This window comes from Dama dama, chromosome 7 (genome assembly GCF_033118175.1).
Source record: "Dama dama isolate Ldn47 chromosome 7, ASM3311817v1, whole genome shotgun sequence".
In the NCBI taxonomy this organism is placed as follows: domain Eukaryota; kingdom Metazoa; phylum Chordata; class Mammalia; order Artiodactyla; family Cervidae; genus Dama; species Dama dama.
This window is the reverse complement of record NC_083687.1, coordinates 50,994,861-51,008,974: the sequence shown is the minus strand read 5'-3', so window position 1 is coordinate 51,008,974 and position 14,114 is coordinate 50,994,861. Positions and strand designations below refer to the sequence as shown.

The 14,114-nt window shown below is 54.7% G+C and overlaps 1 protein-coding gene across 8 annotated transcripts in view; it reads right to left on the bottom strand.

Moving 5' to 3' along the window:
• Window positions 1-364: 364 nt before the first annotated feature.
• The window catches only part of LYRM4 (LYR motif containing 4), an 85,526-nt gene continuing 71,776 nt past the window's right edge, over window positions 365-14,114 (bottom strand). For 6 of the 8 annotated variants that reach the window (XR_009693659.1, XR_009693660.1, XR_009693661.1 and 3 more), the window contains one exon: window positions 365-805. Coding sequence is in view for 5 of the 8 variants with exons in the window: in XM_061147697.1 (XP_061003680.1) it covers window positions 592-805 (214 nt within the window). In the remaining 3 variants the exon portion in view is untranslated. Of the gene's footprint in view, window positions 806-7,035; window positions 7,066-8,106; window positions 8,165-14,114 lie in introns of those variants that run through there. The other 2 variants (XM_061147696.1, XM_061147704.1) reach the window with 2 other exon arrangements.

Genomic DNA, 14,114 nt, shown 5'->3' with positions numbered 1-14,114 from the left:
AGTCCCCTAGGGTGTGTCAGACTGAAGATTCTGATTCAGAACAGGTTGGGGTGGGGCTCGAGATTCTGTGCTTCTAGCAAGCTCCCCAGTGGGGCTGACGTCAGTGATCCTGAGACCACCCTGAGCAGCGGGTTGTAGGACCGGTCTCTAGGTGAGCGACCACACCCAGGGAACCTCTCTTGTCACGCTGGGCCCGGGTCTCAGTGGTAGGATGCACCCTGCTCCCCTTCATCCCTGGATCTCTTCCAATGTGTGGACTTGCCTTTGCAAAGGGGCCACTCAGTTCAGGGCTGGACCCTCCCTGCTGGGCCCCCACCACCAGGAAACAAAATTGCTTTAATCATGAAGACACGTGTGTCTGGTAGAGAAGGCCAGGGAGACGCTTTCATTTATTGTCAAGGACTGAGAAACACGTCTGGAAATGCTTTATACAGGTGCTTCGGAGCCACAGAGAGGGGTGGGGTGGACGAGACACCACTGTACACCGCCTTCCCTCGAGGCGCTCCAGCTCTTCATCCTGACGCTTGAACCGAGGACAGCCAGCGACAGCTGACCTCTGTCACTAAGGCTGCAGAAGAGGGGACACTTCGCTCAGTTCATCAGTTCCTGGAGGGCAGGCAGAGTGAGGATATTTAAAGCTGATGCAGGGGCCCCTTGAGGTCTGCTAGGGGCCCCACGGCAAACAGAACAGATGCTGCCGGTGGTCCACGCTGCTGTTGGAGGCTGGTCCCGGCTCCTAGGCCCGGGGCTTCTCTTGATTCTCAATGACAAGCTTGTCGGTCGAATACATCTGGCCAATGTGGACCTGGAGGCAAAGAGAACACAGAGGTCAGGGACTTGGCTCCGTGAGCTGCGGAAACTCAGAAAGAGCATCCCCAGGGCGCTGGTGCAGACGCGCATCGTTCTGGAAGCCGTGCTGCGGCCAGAGTGCAGTCACGGCTTTGCTTCCTCTCTGTCTTGGCACCGTACCCCCCCACACCAGTTCCCCCGCTTTGGGGACAGTGGGAGGTTGCCATTCATGCCTTCTCGCCCCTGGAACAGCCCCAGTGGCGGGCTATCCTGAGCCGGTGAGACCCAGGCTGCCCTGCGCACGGCGACTCCGCACCCACAGGATTTCCGGCCCTCAGGACCGGTTCTTCCGTCAGGATGGAGTTTTACCGCAAAGCGTGAGTGAGCCTCATCCACACCGGGCAAAGCCTGGCTCTGCACGCACCTGTCTCACTCTCCACCTCTGTCCTCTGGCCTCAGCACCCTCGCCTGTAAGAGAGCCCTGGCGGCTCCCAGCAGATCTTCACAGTCCTCTGCTTTGGACCCACAACACCGTTGGTACCTACAGGGTGTGACAGCCCAGGGCCAGTCGCATGGGTGCCGCAGTGCGGGCGGGGTAATGGGTTTCCTGCCACCTCCCGAGGGGCCGGCCCTCCCTCCTAACGTGCCCCCAGCCGGCAGCAGCCAGAGCGATGCTGTGAAGCCTGCTGTCCCCATTCGGCAGCCCACCTGGGCCACCTTCAAGGGCATGTGTCTCAAAGGCAGGGCAGGTGACCCAGGCATGCTGTGGCCCTGGGTCCTGCAGTCCTATGACCACTGATGAGACGATGAGAGAAGGAAGCAGAGATGATTTAGGGGCATTTGTTGAGGGAAAGCCCCCACGAGCCCTGGAGGAGGTGTGAAGGGCAGCCTAGTCCCAGCCAAGACACAGATGAGTGGCAGGCACCTCCTGTACCAGGACTGTGCTCGGGGGAGACTGAGACTGATCCTGCCCTCAGGAAGCTCAGAGTCTGGGAGGGGAGACACAAAGAGGGAGGTAACTGTAACCTGATGGCTGGAGCATCTGCAGCCATTCTAGCACTAGGAGGTAAGTTTGCTTCATCACACTGAAGATGAGAGGCAGGAAGCAGAAGCCTGGGTTCTTGATGACTGTGGAGCCACCAGCCAGCTTAACTAGCTTATTGCCAACTTTCTTTTACGTGAGAGAAAAATCTCTATATTTTTAATATAATGTGTTATTTGCATTTCTTGTTATACACAACTAAACCAAATCCTAATTGATATGAATGCATACTGTGAATTTTAATTGATGACTGATAAAAAAAGGTCACTGCAAAGAAGGTGTGCCTAGGATAAGTGGAAACAATGTTACTATCACCTGGGCAAGTGCCATTAACAGACAGTCTGAAAATTTCTGAAGTTTAAACAAAGCCACATGGAGCCTTAGAGAGATCTCCTTTTGTCCCACAATACTTGTTTTAGAGTATGTGGCTATTAATATTTTAGCATTTTTTTGGTCTAGTCTTTTTATTTACTTATACATTTAAAATGTATGCATATATATTCAAGCAGAATATTTATATTTGGAATCATAACTTTAAAAACTTAACTTTATATCCTTATGTCATGAAGTAGTCTTTGAAAGGATATTTTTAATAATGGACAAAACTGCACTGTGAAGAGGCATAATTTAATCATTCTCATGTGATGAATGTTTGCAGAGTTTTTGCTGAGTCTTGGGGTTACCATTCTCATGTATAAACCTTTTATAGTATCCCTGATGTTTCTTGTAAAAGGTTTCTAGAAGTGGGATTACTGGGTAAATAGATATGAATATTTTTATGGCTCTTGATGGATCTTGCAAAACTACTTTCCCAAAAGTGTGCATTTGCTTGACAACTGACCCTCTGGATGGTCTGGAGGTTTGGCAGAACAAACACGTCTTTCCACCTGGCTCACGGTGGTCAGTGTGTGTGCCCAAGGCCCCCTTCCGCAGCCTGACCCTCCTAACAGATGCCCCGCCAGACAGTTCACGCAGTACTTGCTTCTCAGAGCCAGCATCTACAGGGCTAGGTGCTCTCGCAAGAAATGCAGCCCTGTGAGGTGCCTTGTCCCGCTCAGCGCCATGAAGGGCTCCAGAGAAGAGGGCAGAATCAAGAACCAGGGGACGCTCCAAAGAGTTCAGACTTGAGAACGCTGCTCGGGTGAAGCAGGAGACGTGTTGGCCGGTGCCCACCACACCCCGTATCCTTCGGCCCAGGGACGGGCGCAGAGCTGGCCCCCGGGGGACACCGGAAACAGACTGTCTGCTGGCCAGCGGCCCGAAGTCCCCGGGGTGGGTGGGGAAGCTCTGTGAGGCGAAAGCCACCTGGTGGCAGGTCGGCACCCGCAGCTGCTGGAAGTGCTGCTGGGGCGGGGGGCTTCACCAGGCCCTCTTGGGAGCGGGCAGAACCCAGGATCCCGTCAGTGCGAGAGCTGGCCCCTACCCAGGGTGGTGACCGCAGGAGCCCGGCAAACCGCCGGAGAGAAGCCCGTCAGCGCTCACGCTGCCGCCCCTCGGGCCTGCATGCGGGCCCCAGGCCAGCAGGCCGGCAGCGCGAGCATCGCCACGAGGGGAGGTGACCTGCGGCTGGGGCCAGCGGGCTCCGCGGAGCCTTTATCCCCGCCTGGGGAACGCTGTCCGCGTGCGTCCTTGGACAGTCAGGCCGCTCTGCGTTCTGCCATCCCCACCCCTCTTCAGGGTCAGTGTGAGCCGATTTGGGTTACAGAGGTGCTTTAGACAAACATGAAAAGCTCAGAGAAAAAGACCAGTACTGAGTGGGCAACGGCTGGCTTCCGGAGGCCTGCCGCCGGGCCGTGCCCTGCGCCTCACTGGACCTCACTGGACGACAAGGGCTGCACGGGGCGCGGGCGCGCGCTGCTCCGCTTGGTCACCAGTCCCTGACTCTGGGTTTGCGGTGCGGGGCGGCGACACCTGAGACGGCCGCACCAGCACACTCACAACGTCCAGAGCGAGGCACGCAGCGGATCCGGAGGCGGGGTCACGGCAACCCAGAGCGCGCGGCCGGGTGGAAGGCTCGGGCTGTGAGCGGGCCCACCTCCTGGCAGCCGGCCCAGCGTGGGCGTGATCGGCCGGGTGTGAGCAGGTGCCCGCAGAGAAAAGGGTGAGCACCCACCCTCTCCACCCCCGCCCCGGGCACTGCCCCCGAGACCCAGCCCCCGGGGCGGTCTCTCCACCCCCCACACCCAGGTGGACGCCACGCCTGGGGGCTCGGGCCCACCTTGCTTCCCGTGAGAAATGGTGGCGACAGCGTCTAGACACAGGAGGAGGAGGAAGCAGCGTGCCCACGCCCCACAGCGCGCCTCTCACGCTCAGCACCCCGGGTCAGGGCACACACGCCCCCCGGCCCCTCTGTCCCTCTCAGCGCCCGCCCTGCCGGCACTGCTGTGTGAGACGCCGGGCCATGGGCACCGGCTGTCAGCCATGGCCACACCTTCCCAGCGCCGGGAGCCTCCGGAAACACCCCGGGGTGGATGCACCCTGGCACACCTGATTAACGGGGCTCCCTTCTGTCTCCCTCCACCCCCAAGACAGGCTGAAAAGAACACTGCAGTGGACACTGGAAGACAAACACCCCAAATTCATAAAAACAAGGTTACAGTGGGAAATTCTGATATTCCTCCAAAACAAAATAGAGCCAGACACTCAAGGACTTGGCCAAAGAAAATCCTAAAAAGTCTTGCATTTCTCAGGTTAATTTACTCTCGATTAGACTTTTGATTTAGTTGCCAGAGTTGCCCTTCACTTTATCTTAGAGCATATCCTCAATGTGCAATCATTAAAAATGACATTGCAGAAGAATATTTAATGACCTGGAGAATACAATTTGAGTGAAAAAGAAAAAGCACAATACAAATCATAAATTGAGAGGTAACCATCCCCTGTCCTGGCTTCACAACTCTGCCCTAAACTCACAGCTTTTTCTTCGTGTAATCCTGGGTCCCCAGGGGGCAGGCCAGTACTGACCAACAGGTGGGGGATTCCGACATGATTTCACCCCAAGAAGGCTTCTATGACTGTGGCTTTCAGGACACCCCCAGGGTGAGGACAGGGGCATTTCTGCCTCCCCCCCCCCCCCCCCCCAGCCCTCCCCCTCCGCCCCCCAACCTCTGATCTGCTTCACCTGCTGAGCAATCCATCGTTAGGAAAGTCACGTTTACTGGGCAGGTACCAGGCTGAGTGGTGTAATTGCTTAGCTTCTTCCTTTTGTTACTGTTCAGTCATTAAGTTATGTCTGACTCTTCGTGACCCCATGGATTCCAATACCACAGGATTCCCTGTCCCTCACTATCTCCCGGAATTTTTTCAAACTCATGTCCATTGAGTCGGTGATGCCATCCAACCATCTCATCCTCTGTTGTCCCCTTCTCCTCCTGCCTTCAATCTTTCCCAGCATCAGGGTCTTTTCCAATGAGCCAGCTCTTTGCATCAGGTGGCCAAAGTACTGGAGCTTCAGCATCGGTCCTTCCAATGAATATTCAGGATTGATTTCCTTTAGGATTGACGGGTTGGATGTCCTTACAGTCCAAGGGACTCTCAAGAGTCTTCACCAACACCACAATTCAAAAGCATCAATTCTTTGGCGCTCAGCCTTCTTTACGGTCCAACTCTCACATCCATACATGACCACTGGAAAACCATAGCTTTGGCTAGATGGACCCTTGTTGGCAATGTGATGTCTCTGCTTTTTAACATGCTGTCTAGGGTTTTCATAGCTTTCCTTCCAAGGATAAACCATCTTTTTAATTTGATTAAAAATGTCTTTTTAGTTTCTCCCTTAATTTTTACAAATATCCTATCTCTACATGACACATACATCTTTTGGATGAATAAAAGGAATCAGAAGAATTTAATGACCTGCCTACACTGTCACAACTGGTACACAAATTATGGAGCTGACATAGCCCAACCCAGCCAGGTCTTCTGACTCCAAAACCTATGGCCTTTCCAAATATATATATCCATAACAACACCTCGCTACTTTATCAGAGCTAAGTAAGCCTCTCAAGGGTCAAGGAACAGAGGGAGGAAGAAGGCGGCCAGCTCCTGGGTTGGAGATGGGCCTGGAAAGGTGAGAAGGGATCTGGGAAGACCAAACTCCATCATCTTTGTACTCTAGCACACATCCTCTGAAAGTGTTTCTGTCCCCTGTAATTAATACTTTAAGCAGAAGCCCCGTGTTAGTCAAACAGAAGCGCCCATGGCCCATCAGGCCAGGCTGCAGAGGCTGAGGCAGGTGGAGAGAGCTCTAGCTGTGGGCCTGCGGCAGGAGCACCCCGCAGCCACAGGCGTTTCCAGGAGGGGGTGGGTGGGGTGTTAGCTGATGAAGCTGAGCAGGGAACCCACAGGCAGCCCTGGGTCCCACGGAGAACTTCGCTTTGTGATGCTCCATGAGGAGCAACAAGACCCCGCCCGTGTTTCTGAGTCTGTTCTGATTTTGCCAGGACAGCACGCTGGCTGAGAGCAGACGGGCCTGCCAAGGCCGCTGCGAGCCCTCTTTGGGGGAGGTGAGTCTCACTAGGAAACGGCAATTTCCTTCCTGACCGGGGCAGGGGGCTGGCCCTGCTGAGCGTCCACAGGCCCGAGGGCAGCAGGAACCACCAGGACTGGGGGCGGAGGGAGGAAGCCCCCTCCCGTCCCTGAGGGGTCAGCGGGCAGCGCCGCTTGGCCTCCTGCCCCCGGGCTCCTGGAAAGTGCCCGGCCCCGGCCTCGGGCGTGGCTTACGGGTCACACTTGGCACACAGCTGTGGTGAAAGACGCAACATAAATCTCCGCTTGAACCCCTTCAGAGGAGCCAATCTGCTGGCATTAGTGACAGTTACATGCTGTAACCAACCCTGGACCGCCCAGCCCAGGACCTTGTCAGCCCCCAACCCCGCCCCAAGGAAGCCTCGCACCCCCAGCAGTCACCCCCCTCCCGCCCCGGCCCCATGGATTTACTCGTGTCTCTCCGGGTTTCCTTATCTTGAATTATTTCCTAGAGACGGAACTGTACAGCGTGTGGCTTTGTGCCAGGCTTCTTTCACTGGCGTGATGTTCTCCAAGCATGATCAGGAACTTGCAGATCTCAAGGCTGATTTCTGCTGCATGCACACGTCCTAGTGTGTCCAGCCCTTCTTCAGTTGAAGGACACTTGGGCTGTCTGGACCTCTGGCTGTTGTGAACAGTGCTGCTATGAACATTTTTGCACAAGATTCTGTTTAAATAACTGCTTCAGTTCTTCAGGAGTGGAAGTGCTGGGGGATGAGGTGATTTTATGTTTAACTTCATCTAGAAACCACCCAACTATTTCAACACACGCTAGAAATTTTTTAAAGCTTCCCAGGTGAGTCTAGCATCTAGCCAAGCATAAGTACCCAGCTGGTTAAGATCCAACTATCAATTTTTGTATACAATAAATGACAAAATAAAGATGCAACCAGCAAAACTCAGACACTAGAACTTCTTCAGCAAACGACAAGGGAAAACAAGAGTGTGTGGGGGACGATATGGTGAACCCACAGATAGGAGACATATTATCCAAAACCTTATTTTCATCCTAGGTCAAATATACAAAGTTAAGAAAATTATATTTGTGAGATAATCTGAAAATTTAAACACTGTATATTTGATGATAGAGAAGAAAGTGGCAACACAGTGCAGTACTTTTGCCTGGAAAATCCCATGGACAGAGGCGCCTGCTGGGCTACAGTCCATGGGGTCAGAGCTGGACATGGCTGAGCAACTGAATGCACATACTTCATGATATTAAGAAATTATTGTTAGTATGTTCATTATAATAATGGTATTGTAGTTATATTTCACAAAATAATCTATCTTTCCAAGTATGCACTAAAATAGTTTCACATAAAACATACATTTTCTCAAATAACATGGGTGGGCATATGCATAGAATGCCATTGGCCATGAAGATGTAATTACGAGAGGAGGGTGAAGGGTGATGGGTACTCGGAGCTCATTATACTGTTCTTTCTACTTTTGTATTTGTTCATATTTTCCTGTAAGACAAAATTAATAATAAACTGGTATAGGTATCATGAAAATCAGTACGGAGATTCCAAAAAAATTAAAAATCTGATCCAGCATTCCCATTTCTGGGTATATGCCCAAGGGAAATGAAACCAGTCCCTTGAAGAGATTTCTGCATGCCCAGTCAGTGCAGCGTTACTTCTGATAGACAAGATATAGAAGCAACCAGTGTTTGTTGAAAGACCAATGGATAATAGAGAATGCCGTGTATATGCGCATGCACGGACACACAGAGCAATATTACTCACCCACAGAGAGAAGATCCCTCCATCTGTGAAAACATGAATGGACCCGTAGGACACTGGGCTGGGACAGACACAAAAGACAATATTGCATGATCTCATGTGTATGTAGAAATAAAAAGAAGAAAATCCAAACTCATGGAGTGCTAGGATGAACGGTGTTTACTAGGGTGAACGGGGAGGGGACGTGGATACTGATCGAAAGGTATGAACGCTGACTGATAAGACGAGACCGGTGTGGAGACCTAAGGGTGTCCATCTAATGGCGGCTCCAGTTCACAAGGGTGTTCTGCATGCTTGCAACCCGCTAAGACCAAATCTCAGTGCTCTCACCACACACACAGAGGGGGCTGTTTGCGGGTAGGGTTTCAATCAGGTTGGCTGTGAAAATCATCTCAGAATGTGTGCGAGTATGAAAACATCATGTCATACGCTTAAATATACACAACTTTTATTTGCAAATCAAACTGTAATAAGGAAACAAGAAACAAACAAAAAAATCACAGCCATTGCAAACTAGCACTGGCTGCAGATGGAAGCAGATGTCTGTTTGTTCAGGGACCCTCTTCTCTGCTCCTCACTGCCCTCTCTGAGCTAACTGCCTCCCGGGACTGTGAGCTGCGTGCCCACCAGCAGAGTGTGCTTTCCGGGCATTGGAATCACCTCCCCAGGTGGGGTCCACTCTCGGTGCCGCGAGTCATGTCTCCTTCAAAGACAAGGACTTTCTTTTAAGTTTTCCTGCTGACTCCATTCAGAAAAGCTTCCCAGCTCTAGAATTTGAAACAAACCCAATACTTTCTTTTTTTACGGTGGTAAAATATGCACAAAATAAATATGCCATTTGAGCCATTTTAAAACGTACAGTTCTGCGGCATTAAATTTGTTCACATTTTTGTGTAGCCATCGCCACCATCCATCTTAACTTCTATCCATCTTAACTTTTTCAAATTCCGTGGTTGCTAGAGATAAAGCCTAAGAATTTAATCCCCGAAGAAGAGTGGTATTAATGTTCACCGAACCCCTACTAGGCTCCAGGCATTTACACTGGGCGCTTAATTCCCAGAACGGGCCCTCCTGCTTTGCTAACACTCCCGGGCAACAGGTGTGAAAGTCTGTGCTACTGCAGGGTGAGAGGACAGAGGTCTGGGCTGGCGGGAGCCGGGGGAAGGCTGCTCTCAATGGTGCAGCTGCCAAGCTGAGAGCTCTGACTCATCGGGCTCCCGGCCCGAGCCCGAGGTCCGGGGAAAAGCAAAGTTCAACCCACCCTGTCAGCACGACTCCATAAACGGGGCTACTGCATCACGGCTACAGCTTCGATCAACAAGACACTTCCAAGTAAGGCTACAGAAACCAAGTTCAATTCACAGCACAGGTCACGCTGTATTTACAGAAACCACAGCCAGTGCTGGGGGCCGAGGAGTTACGTAAAAGTGAGTGTTTGCTTTTAAAACAGTACCTCTTTACCGTTTTTTTCATACTTTTGATGTAATGATGTTTAATATTACACCTTTTTTAAAAAAAATAAAGTTTAAAATTTGACGAAATTTTAAAAGGTGTGGGGGGAGGGGGAATTTATAAGCACATGATACATACGTCCAAACCACACAAGCTTCAGTCTTGCAGGACGCCTGCCTGCCGTTTCTCAGAGAAGCAAGGCTCCAGGCTGTTCCGGGTATTCAGAGTGCGTGGCCGAGGCTCCTCTCGGACCACGGGCTTGGCGGAGGAGCAGCCCCTGGCGTGTCAACAGGCTCTGCACCCGTGGGCATGCGAGGCCTCCTGCTTCCTTGCTTCTTAGGTTCTTATTCAGTCAGTAAGAGCCTGTTACAATTCTAACATGGTGTACTTAAAAACAGTTTAAATGGTAAGCTTTGTAACATGTATCTTACCAGAGTTTTATTTCGAACTTTCCAGTTTTTGCATCTAGAGTTTTCATGTCTGGAAAATCTATACTTTATATAAAGTAACTGACCATTTTTCACATTTGTGGGATTGAAAACAAGACTGTCCCAGGGCCCAGGTCCTTTGCAGGAACGGGAGAGACGGGGGATGGGGGGGCTGCAACCCAGGGTCCTCGCAGCTCCACATTTTCTATTAAAAGGACAAGTCTCATGTCTGTTCTACCCAAGGCTCCACTCTCCCTTCTGCAGGTTAACGGTTCAAGGGAAACCCCACCTGCTTTGTAGTTTTTCCCTGCCCATGTGAAACATGGTTTTCCCTCCATGACCTCACCGTTCTTCAAAGAGATGATGTTAACTGACAGCATCTTTCCGAGCTCACAGTCATGCCTGATGTCGAGAGCTGGGGACACCGCAGCGACTCAGCCTGGAAAGAGGATGCGGTCGCAGCCCTGTGCCTGCCCGCCTCACCGCCGTGCAGCCCGTGGTCCAGCAGCTGCCCATCTCCCTGCCCCAGCCTGGATCACCACCCCGCTGCCCGTCTTCCTGCCTTAGCCTGGATCACTGCCCTGCTGCCCGTCTCCCTGCCCCAGCCTGGATCACTGCCCCGCTGCCCGTCTCCCTGCCCCAGCCTGGATCACCGCGCGGCTGCCCGTCTCCCTGCCCCAGCCTGGATCACCGTGTGGCCCCCATCTCTCTGCCCCAGCCTGGATCACTGCGTGGCTGGCCGTCTCCCTGCCCCAGCCTGGATCACCCTGTGGCCCCCATCTCTCTGCCCGAGCCTGGATCACCGCGCGCCTGCCTGTCTCCCTGCCCGAGCCTGGATCACCGTGTGGCCCCCGTCTCCCTGCCCCAGCCTGGATCACTGCGCGGCTGTCCGTCTCCCTGCCCCAGCCTGGATCACCGAGTTGTTGCCCGTCTCCCTGCCCCAGCCTGGATCACCGCCCCGCTGCCCGTCTCCCTGCTCCAGCCTGGATCACCGCGCGGCTGCCCCGGCAGTCTTAGCCATTCAGCGCTCTGTGAGACTTCAAGGAGCTGAGATGCCCCGTGTGCTGTCTCAGGGCAGGGAGACCTCAGCAGTGCCCCTGCAGGTCCAGAAGGCCCACGGGGAGGCTGAGGCAGCACCTGAGACAGTCGAGTGCTCCGAGGCCCCAGGCTGTGCTGCAGATCTCCCGCAGTGGAGCTGACTGCGGTGCCTCTCAGGACACAGGGGCCATTGTGGACAGCGGTCAGACACTGACCCAGTAGCCTTCTCCTCTGGCTGACACAGGGGATAAAGTGACCGCTGCGGGGCAAGGGGCCTCCACCCGGGGTCACAGAGCCCGTGCTGACTTGCGGGCAGGTGTCACTGCTGAGACACTGACCCTTCCTGCTTCTCGGCTGTAATACACTGGTGACCGTGACGGGCGGTGAGAGGCAGACCGCTGCGGTCACAGGACCCTGTGCTTCCAGGAATGACTGAGCACGAGGCCTCTGCCCGGTGAAAAGCCAAGCGAGGACACGGTCATCTCTGCTCTGACCCCAGAGTTCTGAAGGTGCTGCAGTCCCTTGTGCAACCCTCAACACGCCTCAGCCCAGGAAAATCCCGTGCCCCAGGGAGTGAACGCAGAGGCCCAGGACAGCCAGTGAGACCTGGCAGTGTAATAACACGCTCCAGCAGCAGGTGGCAACAGAGGACTTCGCCAGCGATTGGGCAGCGGGTTCTGAAATGCTGGGAGGCAGCTTTTAACGGCTATTGTTTAAGTGATTTATGTGTTTGCATTCTACTCAACCTTATATATGCATTGCTGAATAAAACATTCACAGTGTATTTTCCACCGGCAGCTGAGCTCCAATTCCAAGCTTCTGAATCCTAATTCCCAAGCCCCTGACTGCAGATTGCTTTCTCCAGAAGAACCATTCCATCCCCAGGAGAAGAAACGCTTGGGCGGGGCGGGGGCCGGGGTGGGGTGGGGGGACGTCTGGTGTGACAGTCTCACCGGAGTGGCTGACCAGGTGTGTGCTGCCCCCGCCCCCTCAGGGGCCCCCCGCCCTCCACTGGGTCCCCTGCCTCCTCCATCCCTTGCTGCCTGCTCAGACACATGACCCGACATGTGGGGAGGAGAGGGCGGCCTTGGGCCGGCTTGGGCAAGGAGGGCAGAGCGGCTTGTGTGTAAGGCATGTGTCAGGTTTATAAGAAAGAAAAAATTCTCACACACTCACACAGGGTATCAGGTTTCCCCCCTGTCCTTCCCAGAGACCCCCTGCCCCAGCCCAGGCATGAGCCGCCTGGCGCGGATGCCCAGGGGAAGAAGCAGCCCTCGTGAGGTGCGCGGCGGGCCGGCCGCGGCGGGCAGGCCGCGGCGGGCAGTGCCATCTGCCGGGCCCAGTGCTGGGCTGGGCTGTCCTGGGCGGGGGTTGGTCGCCAGCCCAGCGCATCGCTGGCCTGTGTGGCAGGCCCTTCCCGCCCAGCCTCAAGCTGCCCCGCCCGCCTTTGTCTCTATTTGAATAAAGGAAAGGACATCCACTCCTGATGAGTGGAGACAAGATGATTCTAATTTTCCAGGAGAGGAAAAGGAGGCTTATAGAGATTAGGAGCGGAGCTCAGCCTCCCGCGGCCAGCGTGCGCTTGCTTGCCCAGAGCCGCGGGCAGCCTGTCCTGGGCTCTGCGCTGTGATGGCCAGGGCTCGAGCATGGCCCCCAGAGGAACAGGCTCAGGACAGCGGTACGACCCTCGTCGCCGTGGGGCTGGGGGCACAGGCGAGGTGGCTGCCGAGGAGGAGAAACAAACCAACACTCCTCCCATCGCGCCTCTTTCTTGGTGCACGCTGGTGGGGAACAGCATCAGACGTCAGGAGGCCCGCAGCCTGTCTGCACCAGACCGGCGCGAGGCCGCGTCCAGGGCTTCGTCTCCGAGGCTGCCAAGTTCCTGCTGTGGCCTGGGTTCCCTTCTGGGCCCCCAGAGCCGCGTGCTGGCTCCTTAAACGCCCTCCGGCTTCACCTGCTTCTCCCATTCCGGCCCTCAACCCCCGCCCCCCAGCCAGCCCTCGAAGGCGCTCCAGTGTGGACCAGGCCTCGGACCCGGGCACGCCCCCGCCCCAGTCAACGCTCGCACGCAACCCACGCGCCCGTCACGGCAGCCCGGCCCAGCGTGTGGCACGTCACGTGACGACACACAGTCTCTGTGCGCCTGCGCGCACGCGGGGCTCACCCCCCCCCCCCCCGCCCTCTGCGCGCACGCGGGGCTCACCGCCCCGCACCCCGCCCTCTGCGCGCACGCGGGGCTCACCAGCCCATGCCCACGCCTGCCTCCTGGAGATGGGGAGGGGCTCGCGCCGGGGGAAGGGCCGTCACCAGTCTGCTGCCAGGCCAAAGGGCCCTGCCGTCTGTGAACACCGTCTGGGAAGGAGCGCGACCGTGCGGTGTGCTGAGGGCCCTTTGCAAGCCCGTCCCTGACCTTGCTGGGAACCAAGACCAGGCCTGTGTGTTTTCTCACATCTCAGGTCCTCTCCTGAGACAGGCGCCGCCACCCTCGTTCACCCGTGAGGAAAAAGCAGAGCTGTGAGATGCCGTGATTATCTGCGGCCGCCAAGCTGGTAAAGACGGCGAGGAGGAGGTAGCATGAGCGATGGGTAGCACCTGGAACACGTGGTAAACGCGGGGTCCTGGACGCAGGTACACAATCCCTCGGGCTGAAAGAACGGGAAGACTAATAGGTTGTGGAAAGAAAAAGTGTCACATTCACTGACAGGGGCTTTCCTCGTGGCCCAGTGGTAAGGAATCTGCCTGCAATGCAGGACACACGGGTCCTGGATCGGAGAGATCCCCTGGAGGAGGACATGGCAACCCACTCCAGTATTCTTGCCTGGAGAATTCCATGGGCAGAGGAGCCTGGCGGGCTACAGTCCACGGGGTCGCAAAGAGTAGGACACGACTGAGTGAGGAAAACAAGAAACTTTATCCAGTGAGGAGACAGATACACATGAACACATGTGCACACACGTGTGTACACACACACACACTCTTTACAGGAAGCAAGAAATCAACTCTCCCAACAATAATTACTGAAAATGACAGCCTCTTAGTTGAAATCATTTTCCATTTATATGGAAGATATGTAATAAAACAACTGCTAATTAA